This window comes from Petromyzon marinus, assembly GCF_048934315.1.
Source record: "Petromyzon marinus isolate PM22_M1 ecotype Great Lakes invasive population chromosome 77 unlocalized genomic scaffold, UKy_Petmar_22M1.pri1.0 chr77_unloc.4, whole genome shotgun sequence".
Classification (NCBI taxonomy): Eukaryota; Metazoa; Chordata; class Hyperoartia; order Petromyzontiformes; family Petromyzontidae; genus Petromyzon; species Petromyzon marinus.
Genome location: NW_027422624.1, coordinates 703,134 through 729,218, shown reverse-complemented (window position 1 = coordinate 729,218; position 26,085 = coordinate 703,134). Strand labels below are relative to the sequence as shown.

Here is a 26,085-nt window from a genome sequence, read left to right as displayed (position 1 = left end):
CCAGTAGCATCCTTCACGAGCCTCCTCCACAGAGGCCGATCTTGACACCGCTGGTACCGGTCATCGGCAAGTCCACTCAGCTCCACGTCCTCCTGTACCACATCACTCCATCTCTTCTCTAGCCCGTGCCGCGCCCGCTTAGCCCCCTCAATCCGGCCAAACAAAAGCTGTTTCGGCATGCGGTGGCTGGGCATGTGGGCTACATGACCCAGCCATCGCAGCCTTGCCTGCCGGAGGAGCTCACCGATGGGACCCTGCCCAGATCTTTCAAGGATTTGTGAGCTCCTCACACAATCCAGTCTGGTTAAACCCAGGATGGATCGTAGGCAGGCCACACACACACAGGTACTCGTCATCAACTCGCACACCTACACACAGATACACACACCAACACACACCTACACACAGACACACACACACACCAACACGTAACAACACACACACACCAACACACACACCTACACACACACCTACACACAGACACACACACACCAACACATAACAACACACACACCTACACACAGACACACACACACCAACACATAACAAAACACACACAGGTACTCGTCATCAACTCGCACACCTACACACACACACACCAACACATAACAACACACACACCAACACACACACACACCAACACACACACACCAACACATAACAACACACACACCAACACACACACCAACACACACACACACAGGTACTCGTCATCAACTCGCACACCTACACACACACACACCAACACATAACAACACACACACCAACACACACACACCAACACACACACACACAGGTACTCGTCATCAACTCGCACACCTACACACAGACACACACACCAACACATAACAACACACACACCAACACACACCTACACACAGACACACACACCAACACGTAACAACACACACACACCAACACACACACACAGGTACTCGTCATCAACTCGCACACCTACACACCGACACACACACCAACACATAACAACACACACACCTACACACACACATCAACACATAACAACACACACACACCAACACACACACCTACACACAGACACACACACCAACACATAACAACACACACACCTACACACACAACAACACACACACACCAACACACACACCTACACACAGACACACACACCAACACATAACAACACACAACACAACAACCGCCATTCGCCACTAAGTGGCGGTCCAGTAGTCCAGACTGTTGTTATGATGTCATATAGGGCAGTCTGTGCACAAACGCCACCCTCCCTCAGCATTTTGCTTGGGAGATCATCTGTGCCCGCTGCCTTTCCTGGTCTCAGACTCCAGATCGCCTTCAGTACTTCCTCAACAGATGGCACCTCAGCCAGCCACTCACAGGGGGTGACTTCTTCCAATATTTGAGGCACCGCAGCCTCAGCAGGGTCATCCTCACTTTGTGCCACGATGTTTTCCTGGCTGAGGGGTTTCCCAGCCCTCAGGACCTCACAGAAATGCTCAGCAAATCTGCAAACCTGTTCCTGGGGGTCGGAGATTGGAACACCGTTTTTTCCCCTAATGATGGTAATAGGTGTGGCGCTGGAGGTTACTTTTTTGATGGAGTCAAATAGAGGCTTGTGATCGCGGGCCACTGAGGCAGACTCCATCTCCTCAGCGACCCACGACCACCACCCATCCTTGCAGCGCCTCACGGCTCTCCGAACCTCCGAGCGAAGGCTGCGGTAAGCCTCCTCATTCTCTGACGTGGGATTCTGTAGCCGATGACAGTGGGCCTGTCGCTTTTTCTCAACTATTCTGAAAACCTCCTCTGTCAAACAGGGTCTCTGGGGAGGTCTGGACCGCGTACCCAAAGCAGCCAATGCAGCTGCATGAGTGACAGTCCTAAACCTCGCCCATTTACCCTCGACATAAGGAGTGGGGGACGATGCCAACCCCAGCCGCAGGCGATGATGAAATTCTCGCTTGCAACTTTCATCAGATAACTGAGACCAGGCCACTTTAGGTTGGAATGGGGTCCTGGGTGTACACCCACCACCGGAGCGGAAGAATGGCAGGCGCATCTTACAGATGACAAGTCAATGGTCAGAGGGCAGATCAGCTCCACGGTAGGGCCTGGTGTCAAGGACATGGGCTCGCATCCGCTGGTCCATCACTATGTAGTCCAACAGATGTTCTTGCTTGGACCCGGCATGCATCCATGATGTTGTGTGGATGCGCCGATGCCGGAACAGCGTGTTGGTAATTACAAGCCCATGGGCTGCACAAAAATCTAGCAGCCTCCTACCGTTGTTATTGAGCTGATCTGGCCCATGCCCTCCAAACACTCCAGACCAGGTGCCAGCATCATGACCAACTCGGGCATTGAAGTCACCCAACAAGATGACTCTATCCCGAGAGGCCACTTTAGCCAGCACCTATGACAGGAGGTCATAGAAGGCATCTGACTCATCGGCTTTGCCTGCATCCCTCCACGAATGTTCGTCTTCGGTGGGGGCATAAGTAACCACGCCCACCACTCCTTGCCTCCGATTGATGGGAAGGCGAGCCCAAAGTAGCCTGGGGCTTACAGGTTCCCACACTTCACTGCCACGCTCCCACGTCCCCTTCATTCTTTTGTTTATAAGAACAGCCACACCCTGTTATTTGGCAGTCTGCTGCCCCGAGTAGAGGACTGTCCACCCCTCATGGTGGCAGGAACCAGAACCGGTCCACCGGACCTCCTGAATGCCACAGAGATCCAGGCGGTACCGGTCCAGCTCCTGACAGAGGAGTGGCAGCCTCTCCTCCGCAGTGAGCGTTCGAACATTCCACGTGGCCACACGTAGTGGTTTTTCGTTGTTTCTGGAGGAGCCCCGAGGGTAGAGATTCAATCTCCTGGCTCCGCCAATTGGGGTTTGGCCAGGAGACGTCATAGACGCCTGTCCCCCCGGGGCCTCCGGCACAAGCTTATTAGTTAGATATTTTAGACGTGGTTTAGTGGTAAATTTTTGAAGGTGGAGGGGTTACCAGCCCCCCGCACCCGTCCAGAGCCCCCGTTTAGCCCCTGTGGTGGTCACAGATGCCATGAGGGGAGGAGCCAATCGGAATTGGACCTCCCCCCACAGCACTGTCCATGACAGAGTTGCCCGTCCGGCACCGTGAGGAGGTAGGGGGTTGTTTTGCCAGACTACACACACATACACTACTACACACACACACTACTACACCACACTACACACACAGACACACACAACACTACTACACCACACTACACTACTACACCACACTACTACACCACACTACACTACTACACACACACTACTACACCACACTACTACACACACACTACTACACTACTACACACACACACTACTACACTACTACACACACACACTACTACACTACTACACACACACTACTCTATTACACACACACTACTACACCACTACCCCACACTACTACACACACTATTACACCACACACACTACGACACACACACTACTACACCACACACACCACTACACACACACACACCACTACACACACACACTACTACACCACACACACTACTACACACACACTACTACACACACACTACTACACACACACTACTACACCACACACACTACTACACACACACTACACTACTACACACACACTACTACACCACACATGGACAGCTGACACCCACAACTGCGGTGTGGCAGTGCCCCCTAGTGGCTGCGTGGGGTCAGGGATCACCAAAGACTTCATCTTGTGTGGTGAGTCTATGGGTCTCTGTGCGGTGAGTCTATGGGTCTCTGTGTGGTGAGTCTATGGGTCTCTGTGTGGTGAGTCTATGGGTCTCTGTGTGGTGAGTCTGTGGGTCTCTATGTGGTGAGTCTATGGGTCTCTGTGTGGTGAGTCTATGGGTCTCTGTGTGGTGAGTCTATGGGTCTCTGTGTGAGTTTATGGGTCTCTGTGTGGTGAGTCTATGGGTCTCTGTGTGGTGAGTCTATGGGTCTCTGTGTGCTGAGTCTATGGGTCTCTGTGTGCTGAGTCTATGGGTCTCTGTGTGGTGAGTCTATGAGTCTCTGTGTGCTGAGTCTATGGGTCTCTGTGTGCTGAGTCTATGGGTCTCTGTGTGAGTCTATGGGTCTCTGTGTGCTGAGTCTGTGGGTCTCTGTGTGGTGAGTCTATGTGTCTCTGTGTGGTGAGTCTATGGGTCTCTGTGTGCTGAGTCTATGGGTCTCTGTGCGATGAGTCTATGGGTCTCTGTGTGGTGAGTCTGTGGGTCTCTATGTGGTGAGTCTATGGGTCTCTGTGTGGTGAGTCTATGGGTCTCTGTGTGGTGAGTCTATGGGTCTCTGTGTGGTGAGTCTATGGGTCTCTGTGTCGTGAGTCTATGGGTCTCTGTGTGGTGAGTCTATGGGTATCTGTGTGCTGAGTCTATGGGTCTCTGTGTGCTGAGTCTATGGGTCTCTGTGTGCTGAGTCTATGGGTCTCTGTGTGCTGAGTCTATGGGTCTCTGTGTGGTGAGTCTATGAGTCTCTGTGTGCTGAGTCTATGGGTCTCTGTGTGCTGAGTCTATGGGTCTCTGTGTGAGTCTATGGGTCTCTGTGTGCTGAGTCTGTGGGTCTCTGTGTGGTGAGTCTATGTGTCTCTGTGTGGTGAGTCTATGGGTCTCTGTGTGCTGAGTCTATGGGTCTCTGTGCGATGAGTCTATGGGTCTCTGTGTGGTGAGTCTGTGGGTCTCTATGTGGTGAGTCTATGGGTCTCTGTGTGGTGAGTCTATGGGTCTCTGTGTGGTGAGTCTATGGGTCTCTGTGTGGTGAGTCTATGGGTCTCTGTGTCGTGAGTCTATGGGTCTCTGTGTGGTGAGTCTATGGGTATCTGTGTGCTGAGTCTATGGGTCTCTGTGTGCTGAGTCTATGGGTCTCTGTGTGGTGAGTCTATGAGTCTCTGTGTGCTGAGTCTATGGGTCTCTGTGTGCTGAGTCTATGGGTCTGTGTGGTGAGTTTATGGGTCTCTGTGTGGTGAGTCTATGGGTCTCTGTGTGGTGAGTCTATGGGTCTCTGTGTGGTGAGTCTATGGGTCTCTGTGTGGTGAGTCTATGGGTCTCTGTGTGAGTCTATGGGTCTCTGTGTGGTGAGTCTATGGGTCTCTGTGTGGTGAGTCTATGGGTCTGTGTGGTGAGTCTATGAGTCTCTGTGTGGTGAGTCTATGGGTCTCTGTGTGGTGAGTCTATGGGTCTCTGTGTGGTGAGTCTATGGGTCTCTGTGTGAGTTTATGGGTCTCTGTGTGGTGAGTCTATGGGTCTCTGTGTGGTGAGTCTATGGGTCTCTGTGTGCTGAGTCTATGGGTCTCTGTGTGCTGAGTCTATGGGTCTCTGTGTGAGTCTATGGGTATCTGTGTGCTGAGTCTATGGGTCTCTGTGTGCTGAGTCTATGGGTCTCTGTGTGGTGAGTCTATGAGTCTCTGTGTGCTGAGTCTATGGGTCTCTGTGTGCTGAGTCTATGGGTCTGTGTGGTGAGTTTATGGGTCTCTGTGTGGTGAGTCTATGGGTCTCTGTGTGGTGAGTCTATGGGTCTCTGTGTGGTGAGTCTATAGGTCTCTGTGTGAGTCTATGGGTCTCTGTGTGGTGAGTCTATGGGTCTCTGTGTGGTGAGTCTATGGGTCTGTGTGGTGAGTCTATGAGTCTCTGTGTGGTGAGTCTATGGGTCTCTGTGTGGTGAGTCTATGGGTCTCTGTGTGGTGAGTCTATGGGTCTCTGTGTGAGTTTATGGGTCTCTGTGTGGTGAGTCTATGGGTCTCTGTGTGGTGAGTCTATGGGTCTCTGTGTGCTGAGTCTATGGGTCTCTGTGTGCTGAGTCTATGGGTCTCTGTGTGGTGAGTCTATGAGTCTCTGTGTGCTGAGTCTATGGGTCTCTGTGTGCTGAGTCTATGGGTCTGTGTGGTGAGTTTATGGGTCTCTGTGTGGTGAGTCTATGGGTCTCTGTGTGAGTCTATGGGTCTCTGTGTGCTGAGTCTGTGGGTCTCTGTGTGGTGAGTCTATGTGTCTCTGTGTGGTGAGTCTATGGGTCTCTGTGTGCTGAGTCTATGGGTCTCTGTGCGGTGAGTCTATGGGTCTCTGTGTGGTGAGTCTGTGGGTCTCTATGTGGTGAGTCTATGGGTCTCTGTGTGGTGAGTCTATGGGTCTCTGTGTGGTGAGTCTATGGGTCTCTGTGTGGTGAGTCTATGAGTCTCTGTGTGCTGAGTCTATGGGTCTCTGTGTGCTGAGTCTATGGGTCTGTGTGGTGAGTTTATGGGTCTCTGTGTGGTGAGTCTATGGGTCTCTGTGTGAGTCTATGGGTCTCTGTGTGCTGAGTCTGTGGGTCTCTGTGTGGTGAGTCTATGTGTCTCTGTGTGGTGAGTCTATGGGTCTCTGTGTGCTGAGTCTATGGGTCTCTGTGCGGTGAGTCTATGGGTCTCTGTGTGGTGAGTCTGTGGGTCTCTATGTGGTGAGTCTATGGGTCTCTGTGTGGTGAGTCTATGGGTCTCTGTGTGGTGAGTCTATGGGTTTCTGTGTGGTGAGTCTATGGGTCTCTGTGTGGTGAGTCTATGGGTCTCTGTGTGGTGAGTCTATGGGTATCTGTGTGCTGAGTCTATGGGTCTCTGTGTGCTGAGTCTATGGGTCTCTGTGTGGTGAGTCTATGAGTCTCTGTGTGCTGAGTCTATGGGTCTCTGTGTGCTGAGTCTATGGGTCTGTGTGGTGAGTTTATGGGTCTCTGTGTGGTGAGTCTATGGGTCTCTGTGTGGTGAGTCTATGGGTCTCTGTGTGGTGAGTCTATGGGTCTCTGTGTGGTGAGTCTATGGGTCTCTGTGTGAGTCTATGGGTCTCTGTGTGGTGAGTCTATGGGTCTCTGTGTGGTGAGTCTATGGGTCTCTGTGTGGTGAGTCTATGGGTCTCTGTGTGGTGAGTCTATGGGTCTCTGTGTGGTGAGTCTATGGGTCTCTGTGTGAGTCTATGGGTCTCTGTGTGGTGAGTCTATGGGTCTCTGTGTGGTGAGTCTATGGGTCTGTGTGGTGAGTCTATGAGTCTCTGTGTGGTGAGTCTATGGGTCTCTGTGTGGTGAGTCTATGGGTCTCTGTGTGGTGAGTCTATGGGTCTCTGTGTGGTGAGTCTATGGGTCTGTGTGGTGAGTCTATGAGTCTCTGTGTGGTGAGTCTATGGGTCTCTGTGTGGTGAGTCTATGGGTCTCTGTGTGGTGAGTCTATGAGTCTCTGTGTGGTGAGTCTATGGGTCTCTGTGTGGTGAGTCTATGGGTCTCTGTGTGGTGAGTCTATGGGTCTCTGTGTGGTGAGTCTATGGGTCTCTGTGTGGTGAGTCTATGGGTATCTGTGTGCTGAGTCTATGGGTCTCTGTGTGGTGAGTCTATGGGTCTCTGTGTGGTGAGTCTATGGGTCTCTGTGTGGTGAGTCTATGGGTATCTGTGTGCTGAGTCTATGGGTCTCTGTGTGCTGAGTCTATGGGTCTGTGTGGTGAGTTTATGGGTCTCTGTGTGGTGAGTCTATGGGTCTCTGTGTGGTGAGTCTATGGGTCTCTGTGTGGTGAGTCTATGGGTCTCTGTGTGAGTCTATGGGTCTCTGTGTGGTGAGTCTATGGGTCTCTGTGTGGTGAGTCTATGGGTCTGTGTGGTGAGTCTATGAGTCCCTGTGTGGTGAGTCTATGGGTCTCTGTGTGGTGAGTCTATGAGTCTCTGTGTGGTGAGTCTATGGGTCTCTGTGTGGTGAGTCTATGAGTCTCTGTGTGGTGAGTCTATGAGTCTCTGTGCGGTGAGTCTATGGGTCTCTGTGTGGTGAGTCTGTGGGTCTCTATGTAGTGAGTCTATGGGTCTCTGTGTGGTGAGTCTATGGGTCTCTGTGTGGTGAGTCTATGGGTCTCTGTGTGGTGAGTCTGTGGGTCTCTATGTGGTGAGTCTATGGGTCTCTGTGTGGTGAGTCTATGGGTCTCTGTGTGGTGAGTCTATGGGTCTCTGTGTGGTGAGTCTATGAGTCTCTGTGTGCTGAGTCTATGGGTCTCTGTGTGCTGAGTCTATGGGTCTGTGTGGTGAGTTTATGGGTCTCTGTGTGGTGAGTCTATGGGTCTCTGTGTGAGTCTATGGGTCTCTGTGTGCTGAGTCTGTGGGTCTCTGTGTGGTGAGTCTATGTGTCTCTGTGTGGTGAGTCTATGGGTCTCTGTGTGCTGAGTCTATGGGTCTCTGTGCGGTGAGTCTATGGGTCTCTGTGTGGTGAGTCTGTGGGTCTCTATGTGGTGAGTCTATGGGTCTCTGTGTGGTGAGTCTATGGGTCTCTGTGTGGTGAGTCTATGGGTCTCTGTGTGGTGAGTCTATGGGTCTCTGTGTGGTGAGTCTATGGGTCTCTGTGTGGTGAGTCTATGGGTATCTGTGTGCTGAGTCTATGGGTCTCTGTGTGCTGAGTCTATGGGTCTCTGTGTGGTGAGTCTATGAGTCTCTGTGTGCTGAGTCTATGGGTCTCTGTGTGCTGAGTCTATGGGTCTGTGTGGTGAGTTTATGGGTCTCTGTGTGGTGAGTCTATGGGTCTCTGTGTGGTGAGTCTATGGGTCTCTGTGTGGTGAGTCTATGGGTCTCTGTGTGGTGAGTCTATGGGTCTCTGTGTGAGTCTATGGGTCTCTGTGTGGTGAGTCTATGGGTCTCTGTGTGGTGAGTCTATGGGTCTCTGTGTGGTGAGTCTATGGGTCTGTGTGGTGAGTCTATGAGTCTCTGTGTGGTGAGTCTATGGGTCTCTGTGTGGTGAGTCTATGGGTCTCTGTGTGGTGAGTCTATGAGTCTCTGTGTGGTGAGTCTATGGGTCTCTGTGTGGTGAGTCTATGGGTCTCTGTGTGGTGAGTCTATGGGTCTCTGTGTGGTGAGTCTATGGGTCTCTGTGTGGTGAGTCTATGGGTATCTGTGTGCTGAGTCTATGGGTCTCTGTGTGGTGAGTCTATGGGTCTCTGTGTGGTGAGTCTATGGGTCTCTGTGTGGTGAGTCTATGGGTATCTGTGTGCTGAGTCTATGGGTCTCTGTGTGCTGAGTCTATGGGTCTGTGCGGTGAGTTTATGGGTCTCTGTGTGGTGAGTCTATGGGTCTCTGTGTGGTGAGTCTATGGGTCTCTGTGTGGTGAGTCTATGGGTCTCTGTGTGAGTCTATGGGTCTCTGTGTGGTGAGTCTATGGGTCTCTGTGTGGTGAGTCTATGGGTCTGTGTGGTGAGTCTATGAGTCCCTGTGTGGTGAGTCTATGGGTCTCTGTGTGGTGAGTCTATGGGTCTCTGTGTGGTGAGTCTATGAGTCTCTGTGTGGTGAGTCTATGGGTCTCTGTGTGGTGAGTCTATGAGTCTCTGTGTGGTGAGTCTATGAGTCTCTGTGCGTAAGTCTATGGGTCTCTGTGCATGAATCTATGGGTCTCTGTGTGGTGAGTCTATGGGTCTGTGTGGTGAGTCTATGGGTCTGTGTGGTGAGTCTATGGGTCTGTGTGGTGAGTCTATGGGTCTGTGTGGTGAGTCTATGGGTCTCTGTGTGGTGAGTCTATGGGTCTCTGTGTGGTGCGTCTATGGGTCTCTGTGTGGTGAGTCTATGGGTATCTGTGTGCTGAGTCTATGGGTCTATGTGTGGTGAGTCTATGGGTCTCTGTGTGGTGAGTCTATGGGTCTCTGTGTGGTGAGTCTATGGGTATCTGTGTGCTGAGTCTATGGGTCTCTGTGTGCTGAGTCTATGGGTCTGTGTGGTGAGTTTATGGGTCTCTGTGTGGTGAGTCTATGGGTCTCTGTGTGGTGAGTCTATGGGTCTCTGTGTGGTGAGTCTATGGGTCTCTGTGTGAGTCTATGGGTCTCTGTGTGGTGAGTCTATGGGTCTCTGTGTGGTGAGTCTATGGGTCTGTGTGGTGAGTCTATGGGTCTCTGTGTGGTGAGTCTATGGGTCTCTGTGTGGTGAGTCTATGGGTCTCTGTGTGGTGAGTCTATGGGTCTCTGTGTGGTGAGTCTATGAGTCTCTGTGTGGTGAGTCTATGGGTCTCTGTGTGGTGAGTCTATGGGTCTCTGTGCATGAGTCTATGGGTCTCTGTGCATGAGTCTATGGGTCTCTGTGTGGTGAGTCTATGGGTCTGTGTGGTGAGTCTATGGGTCTCTGTGTGGTGAGTCTATGGGTCTCTGTGTGGTGAGTCTATGGGTCTCTGTGTGGTGAGTCTATGGGTCTCTGTGTGGTGAGTCTATGGGTCTCTGTGTGGTGAGTCTATGGGTCTCTGTGTGGTGAGTCTATCGGTCTCTGTCTGTTGGCTGGGTGTGGAGTCGAACCCAGGCCACCCCCCTCACCTCGCGGCTTCTCGGGGGCTTTGGGCAGCGGCTCGGAGTTTGTGGCCTGGCTCAGGCTGAGCAGCGCTCGCGACGCTGAGTCCTCGTCCAGCCACACCACGTTGCCTGAGCACAGGGCAAAGGCAGAGACAAAGCTCCCCCAGGTAGCCTCTAGCAGGGCTGTAGGGGCAAGTGCTGTTAGTAGCCAGTAGCAGCGGGGCCTATGAAGGCAGGCACTGTGGCACACACTGAGACTCCCACAGGGTTCAGTGTTAATCACTGAGACTCACAGAGCCAGACTAAGGCTCCCACAGGGTTCAGTGTTAATCACTGAGACTCACAGAGCCAGACTAAGGCTCCCACAGGGTTCAGTGTTAATCAATGAGACTCACAGAGCCAGAGTAAGGCTCCCACAGGGTTCAGTGTTAATCACTGAGACTCGCAGAGCCAGACGAAGACTCCCACAGGGTTCAGTGTTAATCAGTGAGACTCACAGAGCCAGACTAAGACTCCCACAGGGTTCAGTGTTAATCACTGAGACTAACAGAGCCAGACGAAGACTCCCATAGGGTTCAGTGTTAATCATTGAGACTCACAGAACCAGACTGAGGCTCCCACAGGGTTCAGTGTTAATCACTGAGACTCACAGAGCCAGACTAAGGCTCCCACAGGATTCAGTGTTAATCACTGAGACTCACAGAGCCAGACTAAGGCTCCCACAGGGTTCAGTGTTAATCAGTGAGACTCACAGAGCCAGACTAAGGCTCCCACAGGGTTCAGTGTTAATCACTGAGACTAACAGAGCCAGACGAAGACTCCCACAGGGTTCAGTGTTAATCAGTGAGAATCACAGAGCCAGACTAAGGCTCCCACAGGGTTCAGTGTTAATCACTGAGACTCACAGAGCCAGACTAAGGCTCCCACAGGGTTCAGTGTTAATCACTGAGACTCACAGAGCCAGACTAAGGCTCCCACAGGGTTCAGTGTTAATCACTGAGACTCACAGAGCCAGACTAAGGCTCCCACAGGGTTCAGTGTTAATCACTGAGACTCACAGAGCCAGACTAAGACTCCCACAGGGTTCAGTGTTAATCACTGAGACTCACAGAGCCAGACTAAGACTCCCACAGGGTTCAGTGTTAATCAGTGAGACTCACAGAGCCAGACTAAGGCTCCCACAGGGTTCAGTGTTAATCAGTGAGACTCACAGAGCCAGACTAAGACTCCCACAGGGTTCAGTGTTAATCACTGAGACTCACAGAACCAGACTGAGGCTCCCACAGGGTTCAGTGTTAATCACTGAGACTCACAGAGCCAGACTAAGGCTCCCACAGGATTCAGTGTTAATCACTGAGACTCACAGAGCCAGACTAAGGCTCCCACAGGGTTCAGTGTTAATCAGTGAGACTCACAGAGCCAGACTAAGGCTCCCACAGGGTTCAGTGTTAATCAGTGAGACTCACAGAGTCAGACTAAGGGTCCCACAGGGTTCAGTGTTAATCAGTGAGACTCACAGAGCCAGACTAAGACTCCCACAGGGTTCAGTGTTAATCAGTGAGACTCACAGAGCCAGACTAAGACACCCACAGGGTTCAGTGTTAATCACTGAGACTCACAGAGCCAGACTAAGGCTCCCACAGGGTTCAGTGTTAATCACTGAGACTCACAGAGCCAGACGAAGACTCCCACAGGGTTCAGTGTTAATCAGTGAGACTCACAGAGCCAGACTAAGACTCCCACAGGGTTCAGTGTTAATCACTGAGACTAACAGAGCCAGACGAAGACTCCCATAGGGTTCAGTGTTAATCATTGAGACTCACAGAACCAGACTGAGGCTCCCACAGGGTTCAGTGTTAATCACCGAGACTCACAGAGCCAGACTAAGGCTCCCACAGGATTCAGTGTTAATCACTGAGACTCACAGAGCCAGACTAAGGCTCCCACAGGGTTCAGTGTTAATCAGTGAGACTCACAGAGCCAGACTAAGGCTCCCACAGGGTTCAGTGTTAATCACTGAGACTCACAGAGCCAGACTAAGGCTCCCACAGGGTTCAGTGTTAATCACTGAGACTCACAGAGCCAGACTAAGGCTCCCACAGGGTTCAGTGTTAATCAATGAGACTCACAGAGCCAGAGTAAGGCTCCCACAGGGTTCAGTGTTAATCACTGAGACTCGCAGAGCCAGACGAAGACTCCCACAGGGTTCAGTGTTAATCAGTGAGACTCACAGAGCCAGACTAAGACTCCCACAGGGTTCAGTGTTAATCACTGAGACTAACAGAGCCAGACGAAGACTCCCATAGGGTTCAGTGTTAATCATTGAGACTCACAGAACCAGACTGAGGCTCCCACAGGGTTCAGTGTTAATCACTGAGACTCACAGAGCCAGACTAAGGCTCCCACAGGGTTCAGTGTTAATCAGTGAGACTCACAGAGCCAGACTAAGGCTCCCACAGGGTTCAGTGTTAATCACTGAGACTAACAGAGCCAGACGAAGACTCCCACAGGGTTCAGTGTTAATCAGTGAGAATCACAGAGCCAGACTAAGGCTCCCACAGGGTTCAGTGTTAATCACTGAGACTCACAGAGCCAGACTAAGGCTCCCACAGGGTTCAGTGTTAATCACTGAGACTCACAGAGCCAGACTAAGGCTCCCACAGGGTTCAGTGTTAATCACTGAGACTCACAGAGCCAGACTAAGGCTCCCACAGGGTTCAGTGTTAATCACTGAGACTCACAGAGCCAGACTAAGACTCCCACAGGGTTCAGTGTTAATCACTGAGACTCACAGAGCCAGACTAAGACTCCCACAGGGTTCAGTGTTAATCAGTGAGACTCACAGAGCCAGACTAAGGCTCCCACAGGGTTCAGTGTTAATCAGTGAGACTCACAGAGCCAGACTAAGACTCCCACAGGGTTCAGTGTTAATCACTGAGACTCACAGAACCAGACTGAGGCTCCCACAGGGTTCAGTGTTAATCACTGAGACTCACAGAGCCAGACTAAGGCTCCCACAGGATTCAGTGTTAATCACTGAGACTCACAGAGCCAGACTAAGGCTCCCACAGGGTTCAGTGTTAATCAGTGAGACTCACAGAGCCAGACTAAGGCTCCCACAGGGTTCAGTGTTAATCAGTGAGACTCACAGAGTCAGACTAAGGGTCCCACAGGGTTCAGTGTTAATCAGTGAGACTCACAGAGCCAGACTAAGACTCCCACAGGGTTCAGTGTTAATCAGTGAGACTCACAGAGCCAGACTAAGACACCCACAGGGTTCAGTGTTAATCACTGAGACTCACAGAGCCAGACTAAGGCTCCCACAGGGTTCAGTGTTAATCACTGAGACTCACAGAGCCAGACGAAGACTCCCACAGGGTTCAGTGTTAATCAGTGAGACTCACAGAGCCAGACTAAGACTCCCACAGGGTTCAGTGTTAATCACTGAGACTAACAGAGCCAGACGAAGACTCCCATAGGGTTCAGTGTTAATCATTGAGACTCACAGAACCAGACTGAGGCTCCCACAGGGTTCAGTGTTAATCACCGAGACTCACAGAGCCAGACTAAGGCTCCCACAGGATTCAGTGTTAATCACTGAGACTCACAGAGCCAGACTAAGGCTCCCACAGGGTTCAGTGTTAATCAGTGAGACTCACAGAGCCAGACTAAGGCTCCCACAGGGTTCAGTGTTAATCACTGAGACTAACAGAGCCAGACGAAGACTCCCATAGGGTTCAGTGTTAATTATTGAGACTCACAGAACCAGACTAAGGCTCCCACAGGGTTCAGTGTTAATCACTGAGACTCACAGAGCCAGACTAAGGCTCCCACAGGGTTCAGTGTTAATCACTGAGACTCACAGAGCCAGACTAAGGCTCCCACAGGGTTCAGTGTTAATCAGTGAGACTCACAGAGCCAGACTAAGGCTCCCACAGGGTTCAGTGTTAATCACTGAGACTCACAGAGCCAGACTAAGACTCCCAACAGGGTTCAGTGTTAATCACTGAGACTCACAGAGCCAGACTAAGGCTCCCAAATGGTGCAGTGTTAATCAGTGAGACTCACAGAGCCAGACTAAGGCTCCCACAGGGTTCAGTGTTAATCACTGAGACTCACAGAGCCAGACTAAGGCTCCCACAGGGTTCAGTGTTAATCACTGAGACTCACAGAGCCAGACTAAGACTCCCACAGGGTTCAGTGTTAATCAGAGAGACTCACAGAGGCAGACTAAGACTCCCACAGGGTTCAGTGTTAATCAGTGAGACTCACAGAGCCAGACTAAGGCTCCAACAGGGTTAAGTGTTAATCACTGAGACTCACAGAGCCAGAGTAAGGCTCCCACAGGGTTCAGTGTTAATCACTGAGACTCACAGAGCCAGACAAAGACTCCCACAGGGTTCAGTGTTAATCAGAGAGACTCACAGAGGCAGACTAAGACTCCCACAGGGTTCAGTGTTAATCACTGAGACTCACAGAGCCAGACTAAGGCTCCCACAGGGTTCAGTGTTAATCAGTGAGACTCACAGAGCCAGACTAAGACTCCCACAGGGTTCAGTGTTAATCACTGAGACTCACAGAGCCAGATTAAGACTCCCACAGGGTTCAGTGTTAATCAGAGAGACTCACAGAGCCAGACTAAGGCTCCCACAGGGTTCAGTGTTAATCAGTGAGACTCACAGAGCCAGACGAAGACTCCCACAGGGTTCAGTGTTAATCACTGAGACTCACAGAGCCAGACTAAGGCTCCCACAGGGTTCAGTGTTAGCCACTGAGACTCACAGAGCCAGATTAAGGCTCCCACAGGGTTCAGTGTTAATCACTGAGACTCACAGAGCCAGGCTAAGGCTCCCACAGGGTTCAGTGTTAATCACTGAGACTCACAGAGCCAGACTAAGACTCCCACAGGGTTCAGTGTTAATCAGTGAGACTCACAGAGCCAGACTAAGACTCCCACAGGGTTCAGTGTTAATCACTCAGACTCACAGAGCCAGACTAAGACTCCCACAGGGTTCAGTGTTAGTCACTGAAACTCACAGAGCCAGACTAAGACTCCCACAGGGTTCAGTGTTAGTCACTGAAACTCACAGAGCCAGACTAAGGCTCCCACAGGGTTCAGTGTTAATCACTGAGACTCACAGAGCCAGACAGGCTCCCACAGGGTTCAGTGTTAATCACTGAGACTCACAGAGCCAGACTAAGGCTCCCACAGGGTTCAGTGTTAATCACTGAGACTCACAGAGCCAGACTAAGGCTCCCACAGGGTTCAGTGTTAATCAGTGAGAATCACAGAGCCAGACTAAGGCTCCCACAGGGTTCAGTGTTAATCACTGAGACTCACAGAGCCAGACTAAGGCTCCCACAGGGTTCAGTGTTAATCACTGAGACTAACAGAGCCAGACGAAGACTCCCACAGGGTTCAGTGTTAATCACTGAGACTCACAGAGCCAGACTAAGGCTCCCACAGGGTTCAGTGTTAATCACTGAGACTCACAGAGCCAGACTAAGGCTCCCACAGGGTTCAGTGTTAATCACTGAGACTCACAGAGCCAGACTAAGACTCCCACAGGGTTCAGTGTTAATCACTGAGACTCACAGAGCCAGACTAAGACTCCCACAGGGTTCAGTGTTAATCAGTGAGACTCACAGAGCCAGACTAAGGCTCCCACAGGGTTCAGTGTTAATCAGTGAGACTCACAGAGCCAGACTAAGGCTCCAACAGGGTTCAGTGTTAATCACTGAGACTAACAGAGCCAGACGAAGACTCCCATAGGGTTCAGTGTTAATCATTGAGACTCACAGAACCAGACTGAGGCTCCCACAGGGTTCAGTGTTAATCACTGAGACTCACAGAGCCAGACTAAGGCTCCCACAGGATTCAGTGTTAATCACTGAGACTCACAGAGCCAGACTAAGGCTCCCACAGGGTTCAGTGTTAATCAGTGAGACTCACAGAGCCAGACTAAGGCTCCCACAGGGTTCAGTGTTAATCAGTGAGACTCACAGAGTCAGACTAAGGGTCCCACAGGGTTCAGTGTTAATCAGTGAGACTCACAGAGCCAGACTAAGACTCCCACAGGGTTCAGTGTTAATCAGTGAGACTCACAGAGCCAGACTAAGACACCCACAGGGTTCAGTGTTAATCACTGAGACTCACAGAGCCAGACTAAGGCTCCCACAGGGTTCAGTGTTAATCACTGAGACTCACAGAGCCAGACGAAGACTCCCACAGGGTTCAGTGTTAATCAGTGAGACTCACAGAGCCAGACTAAGACTCCCACAGGGTTCAGTGTTAATCACTGAGACTAACAGAGCCAGACGAAAACTCCCATAGGGTTCAGTGTTAATCATTGAGACTCACAGAACCAGACTGAGGCTCCCACAGGGTTCAGTGTTAATCACCGAGACTCACAGAGCCAGACTAAGGCTCCCACAGGATTCAGTGTTAATCACTGAGACTCACAGAGCCAGACTAAGGCTCCCACAGGGTTCAGTGTTAATCAGTGAGACTCACAGAGCCAGACTAAGGCTCCCACAGGGTTCAGTGTTAATCACTGAGACTAACAGAGCCAGACGAAGACTCCCATAGGGTTCAGTGTTAATTATTGAGACTCACAGAACCAGACTAAGGCTCCCACAGGGTTCAGTGTTAATCACTGAGACTCACAGAGCCAGACTAAGGTTTCGAGGCCCCCCTCCATCGCCCTCCTGTCACTCACAGGAGGAGTCGTTGATCCACTCAATGGAGGCTGGAGCGTAGTTCTGGAAGAGAGTGAAGATCTCTTCGGTGCTCATGTCGTCCACCCCGGCCAAGAACAGTGCATCCAGACGCACCTCCGGCACAGCTGGGAGGGAGGGGGAGAGGGAGGGAGACCAGTCCCATGGTTTTCTGGGTTACACGCACACCAGACCAGGTACTCATTTGCGGCTGAGTCAACCTAGGGGAGGCCCAGTACCGGTTGAGATAATCGTCACTGGTACAGCACACCAGGTGTGTGCTGGAGAGCCAAGCCACAGCATTGACAATCTGAGTACTGTGACGTGTCGCCAGCAACTACAACGAGCTGACGGAGCGAGTTGTAGTTGCTGGCTCTCCAACACACAACCGCTGTGCCGTATTTCCCTGCATCATAACACCACGGGGTCGGCCACTTTCTACAAACAAAACAAGACCCTGCGGGGTATATGGAGGTGCGGGCAATCCCAAAAATATTGTACACGTGTGACATGTCATGACTCTGATTTAAAGCTTTCGTGACTGCAGTAATTCATATTCTTAGTTTTTTCAGTAAAGTCACGTTGAAGAGAAACAACAAAATAACAAAATATATATAAAACAATAAAAAATTCTCACGACGTTTCGACCATAACTCAAACGGTCATCATCAGGTGTGTTGGTTTGCAAACCAGGTGTGTTGGTTTGCAAACCAACACACCTGATGATGACCGTTTGAGTTATGGTCGAAACGTCGTGAGAATTTTTTATTGTTTTATATATATTTTGTTATTTTGTTGTTTCTCTTCAACGTGACTTTACCGAAAAAACTAAGAATGTCATGACTCGTTTGATGTTTTCATGGTAGGACTATCCACTACGCAGCACTTACCTTTGACTAAAGCACTGCTGAATAAACCACTCGCACTAAAATTGCACATTATCACGTTTTAAATTACTCGAATTGTTCGTACAATAAAACGACAATGTTGGAACAAGTGGGGGCACTTTGTTTACCGCTACGGGAGAGCTGGGGGGAGAGAGAGATGGGGTGGGGTGGGCGTCACCGTAGTGCCGCTATTGTTTGCGCAGTGCACAATCTACCAGAGCTAAAACTGTACCTATCTACCAGTGATGTGTTACTTATTTATTGGATATTTACTTCTGTTACTTATTTACATTTTAAAGTTCACTCGTTTCCCGTTAGTTTGTTGTCTTTGTGCACGTTATGATTTTAATGTTAACAATTGATAGTGGAATGTATTACAAATGTAAACTTCGAATTAAGCTGCGGTAACGACATTAGAGATATGAATGCATGCGGGGTGTATGGAGGTGCGGGCGATCTGAATATTTGTTTTACACAAAACGCTATTTTTGCGGGGTATATGCGGGAAAATCCGGTACCAGTGACGAATTGGCACGTTCTGTTGACGTGACAACCCTTACCAGTTGGCTGTGTCGGGTGGTGGCGGGTTTAACGACACAACATTTATATATTTATGCGTTCTAAGAAAAACCTCTATTATGGTAGCGCTAACCACTACACTACCGCTCCCCACGTATGCACAAACAACAACAACCGCCATTCGCCACAAAGTGGCGGTGACGTCACCACGACGCTTGTGCCAGGCTATGTGCCAGTTGAGGCCACGTGAAGTGTCGAATGCCCGCTGGCAGAAGGACACGGGGCAGACCCAGCAGGTGCCACGGGTCGACTGAGACGACTGGCTGGTGCACCACCTGTGCCCCCTACTGTGCCAACTTGCTCTGCTTTAGCCACCCGGCGCTCCGCTCGTTGTTGTGAGCGTCGCTCCTCTGCCCTCCATTGTTGCTGAATAAAAGCTGTTTAGGCATATGGTGGCTGGCCATGCGGTGGCTGGGCATGCGGGCTACATGACCCAGCCAATTGCAGCCTTGCCTGCTAGAGCTCACCGATGCGACTTTTTCCAGATCTCTCAAGGATTTGTGAGCTCCTCACACAATCCAGCCTGCAGGTTAAACCCAGGGTGGATCATAGGCAGTGCCAGCCTGAACGATTCTAACCGGTAAAGATGTTCCATTAGGTGGGTCCACGTTTCACAAGCGTAGAGAAGGGAGGGAATGACCGTGGCCGAGAAGACCTGAAGCTTCGTGCGGAGCGACAGACCAGGTAGCTTCCACACAGCAACAGCGTTACGCAGCCGATGAAAAGATAATGCCGCTCCACTGATTCAGAGCAAGACCTCTCCTGTCAAATCGGTCGTAAGCACACTGCCCAGGTTTGGGAAATTCTCCACTCTCAACCACAACTGCCCCATCACCGATTGGGAGTTGTGGGGGTGGACTGTCCGATGGTACAAAATACCCAGGCAGGTGCTTAGTTTTGGTGGGGCTGATGGTAAGGCCCCATCTCTTAGTGGCACGCTCCAGTCTCAGCAGCAGCGCCTCCAACTCCTCCTCGGAGTGAGCAGCAATCGCCAGATCATTAACATACATAACGTGTTTAACCAATAGGGAGCCATCCCTTGACCGCACCCGGGCATCGATCAGCCTCCTGTTGTACCAGATGGAGATTCCTCCAGTACAGCCATCGAAGGCATCACAAACTATATGGTCTAAATAATGTGGGAGCCAGAGGACATCCCTGTCGCACCCCAAGGTGTACAGGGAATGGCTCTGACTCCCGGCCACGTAGTTTTACCCGGGCCCGCTCACCATCATGAAGGTCCTTAATGATCGTGAGCAGAGGGTCAGGGACTCCAAAAGCACGAAGAACAACCCAGAGCCCAGGCCTACTGATGGTATCATAGGCCTTGACCAGGTCAATAAAGAAGAGATGTAGGTCTTGTTGGAATTCCCTACACCTCTGCTCTAGCAGACGGACAGAAAATATGGCATCTGTGCAGGACCGCCCTTTCCTGAAACCTCATTGGGGCTCCGCAAGCCTCTCCTCAGTGCAAACACACCAACACACACGCGCACACACATGCACATGTACACACACGCGTACACACATGCACATGTACACACACGCACATGTACACACACGCACATGTACACACACGCGCACACACACGCGCACACACACGCGTACACACACGCACATGTACACACACGCACACGCACACACACACACGTGCACACACGCACATGTACACACACGCGCACACACACGCGCACACACACGCGTACACACACGCGCACACACACACACACGCGTACACACACGCGCACACACACACACACGCGCACACACACACACACGCGCACACACACGCGTACACACACGCGCACACACACACACACGCGCACACACACGCGTACACACACGCACATGCACACACCTTTCCTCAGCGCGTCCTTGTCAATGACGACGGCGCTGTGAGGTGTCTCCTCGTCGCCACGGAAGTGAAACCTCTTCGCTCGCTGCTCCTTCCTCTCTACAGCCTCCTGTAGCACGCAGACACGCACAGACACACACACACGCACAGACACACACACAGACACACACACAGACACACACAGACACACACACACAGACACACACACAGACACACAGACACACACATACACACACACAGTCACACACACAGACACACACACACACAGACACACACACACAGTCACACACACACACACACAGACACACACACAGTCACACACACAGACACACACAAAGATCCCCTGTGTAGCCTTAACAGACTGTAGGGGCAAGTGCTGTTAGCGAGCACCTATGAAGGCCGGAACGGTACACGAGGGAGTGGGTGGCCAGCACCACGCCCGACCGCCTTTGTCTCCCCAGTGCTAGCGATGTTTACTGCACACCACACCAGGTACTCATTTGAGGCTGAGCCGACCTAGGAGAGGCCCAGGACCAGTTCAGATAATCGTCACCGGTGGTGTTGGCCGTGAGCGGCAATTGAACTCGGACATTTAATCTCAAAGGGCTGCGTCCTCATGATTCCCTCACCACTCCCCTAATCACCATCACCACCAACAACACCATCACCACCAAAACCATCACCACCACCAATACCATGACAAGCACTACACCACCGCTCCCCACACACATAACAACAACAACAAGCCCCATTCGCCACTAAGTGGTGGTGACGTCACCACGACGCTTGTGCCAGGCCATGTGCCATACACATGGACACACAGACTTTCACGAAGACAACCATTCACCCACTCACCCACCTGCTCATTCACTCATTCACCCACCCACCCATTCACTCACTGTTTCACCCATTCACTCATTCACCCTCTCACCCACTCACCCCCATTCAACCACTCACCCAATCAACCAACCACCCATTCACCCACTCACCCACCCATTAATTGACCCACCCATCCATTCCCTCATTCTTTCACACATTCACTCACCCAATCACCCACTCAACTACTCACCCATTCACTTAATCACCCACCCACCCATTCACCCACCCACCCATTCACCCACCCACCCATTCACCCACCCACCCACCCTTTCACCCACCCACCCACTCACCCACCCACTCACCCACCCACCCACTCACTCACCCACCCACCCACTCACCCACCCACTCACCCACCCACTCACCCACCCACTCACTCACCCACTCACCCACCCACCCACCCACTCACCCACCCACCCACTCACTCACTCACCCACCCACCCACCCACTCACTCACTCACTCACCCACCCACCCACTCACCCACTCACCCACTCACCCACCCACTCACAATCAGGACGTGTCTTTGGATTACGAAGCTCTTTTCCACCCACCCACCTTGGACGTGACATCCACCCCAGTGATGAAAGTCCCGGACTTGTTCTCGTACTTGCGACTCGTATCCTGCCGTGGGGGGGGGGGAGCAGGCGTGGTCACAGATACGGAGTGGTCACACGTGAGTGGGTGGGTGAGCGGGTGGGTGAGCGGGTGGGTGCGTGGATGACTGAGTGGGTGGGTGACTGAGTGGGTGGGTGAGTGAGTGGCTGGGTGGGTGGGTGAGTGGGTGGGCGGATGAGTGGGTGGGTGGATGAGTGGATAGGTGGGTGAGTGGCTGGGTGGGTAAGTTAGTGAGTGGGTGGGTGAGTAGGTGGGTGAGTGGGTGAGTGGGTGTGTAGGTGGGTGAGTGAGTGGGTGAGTGAGTGGGTGGGTGAGTGAGTGGGTGGGTGAGTGGGTGGTTGAGTGACTGTGTGTGTGACTGTGTGAGTGAGTGACTGTGTGTGAGTATTCTAGCGAGCGAGTGGGCTTGTGAGTGCAGTTCAGGTTTGCAGCAACAGCAGCATGAACAGGAAGAGCATGAACAGCAGCATCAACAACAGAAGCATCAACAACAGAAGCATCAACAGCAGAAGCATCACCAGAAGAAGCAGCATTATCGGTAACATCAGCATCATCAGCAGCCAGTGGTATAAGCAGCAGCATCATCAACCTTCTCAGTATGTCTCTGTGGGTGTCTGTGGGTCTCTATGAGTGTCTGAGTATGGGTCTCTATGGGGCTCTGAGTATGGGTCTCTATGAGTATGGGTCTCTGTGGGTTTGTATGAATATAGGTCTCTATGGGTCTCTATGAGTATGGGTCTCTGTGGGTCTGAGTATGGGTCTGTGGGTCTCTGTGGGTTTGTATGAGTCTCTATGGGTCTCTGTGGGTCTCTATGAGCATGGGTCTGTGGGTCTGTGGGTTTGTATAAATGTCTCTATGGGTCTCTATGAGTATGGGTCTCCATGGGTCTCTATGGGTCTCTGTGAGTATAGGTCTCGGTGGGTCTCTGTGAGTATGGGTCTCTGTGGGTCTCTGTGAGTCTCTGTGGGCCTCTGTGAGTATGGGTCTCTGTGGGTCTCTGTGGGTCTCTGAGTCTCTATGAGTCTCTGTGAGTCTCTGTGAGTCTTTGTGAGTATATGTCTCTGTGGGTCTCTGTGGGTCTCTGTGAGTCTCTGTGAGTATAGGGCTCTGTGGGTCTATGTGGGTCTCTATGGGTCTCTATGGGTCTCTGTGAGTCTCAGTATGGGTCTCTGTGAGTCTCTGTGAGTATGGGTCACTGTGGGTCTCTATGGGTCACTGTGGGTCTCTATGGGTCTCTGAGTCTCTGTGAGTCTGTATGAGTCTCTGTGAGTCTCTATGAGTATGGGTCTGTGAGTCTCTGTGAGTATAGGTCTCTGTAGGTCTCTGTGAGTCTCTGTTTGTCTCTGTGAGTCTCTGTGAGTATAGGTCTCTGTGTGTCTCTGTGAGTCTCTGTGAGTCTGTGTGTCTCTGTGAGTCTGTGTGTCTCTGTGGGTATGAGTCTCTGTGTGTCTCTGTGAGTCTGTGTGTGTCTCTGTGAGTCTCTGTGTGTCTCTGTCTGTCTCTGTGAGTCTCTGTGTGCCTCTGTGTGTCTCTGTGAGTCTCTGTCTCTGTGAGTCTCTATGTGTCTCTGTGTGTCTCTGTGTCTCTGTGGGTCTCTGTGAGTCTCTGTGAGTATAGGTCTCTGTGTGTCTCTGTGGGTCTCTGTGAGTATGGGTCTCTGTGGGTCTGTGTGTCTCTATGGGTCTCTGTGTGTCTCTGTGAGTCTCTGTGAGTATAGGTCTCTGTGAATCTCTGTGTCTCTGTGTGTCTCTGTGAGTCTCTGTGAGTATAGGTCTCTGTGAGTCTCTGTGTGTCTCTATGGGTCTCTGTGTCTCTGTGTGTCTCTGTGAGTATAGGTCTCTGTGAGTCTCTGTGTCTCTATGGGTCTCTATAAGTCTCTGTGAGTATGTGTCTCTGTGTGTCTCTATGAGTCTCTGTGAGTCTCTGTGTGTCTCTATGAGTCTCTCTGTGGGTCTCTATAGGTCTCTGTGAGTATGTGTTTCTGTGTGTCTCTGTGAGTCTCTATGAGTCTCTATGTCTCTATGAGTCTCTGTGGGTCTCTCTGTGTCTCTGTGGGTCTCTGTGTGTCTCTGTGGGTCTCTCTGTGTATCTCTGTGAGTCTCTATGAGTCTCTGTGAGTCTCTATGGGTCTCTATGGGTCTCTGTGTGTCTCTGTGAGTCTCTATGAGTCTCTGTGAGTCTCTGTGTCTCTATGAGTCTCTGTGAGTCTCTGTGTCTCTATGAGTCTCTGTGGGTCTCTCTGTGTCTCTGTGTGTCTCTATGAGTCTCTGTGAGTCTCTGTGTCTCTATGAGTCTCTGTGAGTCTCTGTGTCTCTATGAGTCTCTGTGGGTCTCTCTGTGTCTCTGTGTGTCTCTGTGGGTCTCTGTAACTGTCCACGTGAGAGCCACGCTCGCTCGCTGCACTAAAGACTCCACAGGGCAGCTCAGCGCTAGCGGTGCCCCCCCGTGGTGGCGCCAAGCGAAACAAACGAAGTCGCCGCGAGTGGCCTGAAGGAGGCCATCGCCTCCCTCCTCCTCCATCGCCTCCCTCCTCCTCCATCGCCTCCCTCCTCCTCCATCGCCTCCTCCTCCTCCATCGCCTCCCTCCTCCTCCTCCTCCATCGCCTCCCTGCTCACCGGGAGGAGATTCGTGAGAGTTCTTCTCACGCACACAGACGCAGCTGTCGCCTCTGTGTTGTCCACCTCCTCCTCGCCGCCGTCGTCCGCCACCTCCTCCACGTCCATCGGCTCCTCTCCAGCAACTCCACCACCACCACCAACAACTCCAACATCAACAACAACTCCAACATCAACAACTCCGCCGCCTTCAACGACTGCCGCCATTATCCCAACGGCGGCCATCGCTGTTGGCGGAACCGGAAACCACGTGGGAGGGTGGGGGATGAGGGATGAGGGGGATGGTGGTGATGGTGGTGAAGGTGATGGTGGTGATGATGGTGATGATGTTGGTGATGGTGGTGATGTTGGTGATGGCGGTGATGTTGGTGATGGCGGTGATGGGGATGATGGTGGTGATGGTGATGATGGTGGTGATGGTGGTGGTGGTGATGATGGTGGTGATGGTGATGTTGGTGATGGTGGTGATGGTGATGATGGTGATGGTGTTGGTAGTGATGATGGTGATGGTGGTGATGATGGTGGTGGTGGTGATGGTGATATGGTGATGGTGGTGGTGATGTTGGTGATGGTGATGAAGGTGATGGTGATGGTGGTGATGGTGATGATGGTGGTGATGGTGGTGATGGTGATGATGGTGGTGATGATGGTGATGATGGTGATGGTGGTGATGGTGATGATGGTGGTGATGATGGTGATGGTGGTGATGGTGGTGATGGTGATGATGGTGGTGATGGTGGTGATGGTGGTGATGGTGGTGATGGTGGTTATGGTGATGATGGTGGTGATGGTGATGAACGTGATGGTGGTGATGGTGATGATGATGGTGGTGATGGTGATGATGTTGGTGATGGTGGTGATGTTGGTGATGGCGGTGATGTTGGTGATGGCGGTGATGGGGATGATGGTGGTGATGGTGATGAAGGTGATGGTGGTGATGGTGCTGATGGTGATGATGGTGGTGATGGTGGTGATGGTGGTGGTGATGATGGTGGTGATGGTGATGTTGGTGATGATGATGGTGATGGTGGTGATGGTGTTGGTAGTGATGATGATGATGGTGGTGATGATGGTGATGGTGATATGGTGATGGTGGTGATGGTGATGAAGGTGATGGTGATGATGGTGGTGATGGTGGTGATGGTGATGATGGTGGTGATGGTGATGTTGGTGATGGTGATGGTGGTGATGGTGGTGATGGTGATGATGGTGGTGATGATGGTGATGGTGGTGATGGTGATGATGGTGGTGATGATGGTGGTGATGATGGTGATGGTGGTGATGATGGTGGTGATGGTGATGATGGTGGTGATGGTGATGTTGGTGATGGTGATGGTGGTGATAGTGGTGATGGTGGTGATGGTGATGGTGGTGATGGTGATGATGGTGGTGATGGTGATGATGGTGGTGATGATGGTGTTGGTGATGGTGATGATGGTGATGAAGGTGATGGTGGTGGTGATGTTGGTGATGGTGGTGATGGTGATGATGGTGGTGATGGTGATGATGGTGGTGGTGGTTATGATGGTGATGAAGTTGGTGATGGTGGTGATGATGGTGATGGTGGTGATGATGGTGATGGTGGTGATGATGGTGATATTGGTAATGGTGATGGTGGTGATGGTGATGATGGTGGTGATGGTGATGGTGGTGATGTTGGTAATGG

At 51.6% G+C, this 26,085-nt stretch overlaps 1 protein-coding gene across 5 annotated transcripts in view; it reads right to left on the bottom strand.

The window, feature by feature from the left end:
- Window positions 1–24,686, bottom strand: part of LOC116958425 (uncharacterized) — a 46,175-nt gene extending 21,489 nt beyond the window's left edge. For all 5 annotated transcript variants that reach the window (XM_076058626.1, XM_076058630.1, XM_076058627.1 and 2 more), the window contains exons 1-5: window positions 24,420–24,686; window positions 21,743–21,808; window positions 20,314–20,419; window positions 16,992–17,117; window positions 10,297–10,401 (exon numbers count right to left, since the gene is read on the bottom strand). In XM_076058626.1, the coding sequence (XP_075914741.1) occupies window positions 10,297–10,401; window positions 16,992–17,117; window positions 20,314–20,419; window positions 21,743–21,808; window positions 24,420–24,644 (628 nt within the window). In that variant the 5' untranslated portion in view covers window positions 24,645–24,686. The remainder of the gene's footprint in view (window positions 1–10,296; window positions 10,402–16,991; window positions 17,118–20,313; window positions 20,420–21,742; window positions 21,809–24,419) is intronic.
- Window positions 24,687–26,085: the final 1,399 nt, after the last annotated feature.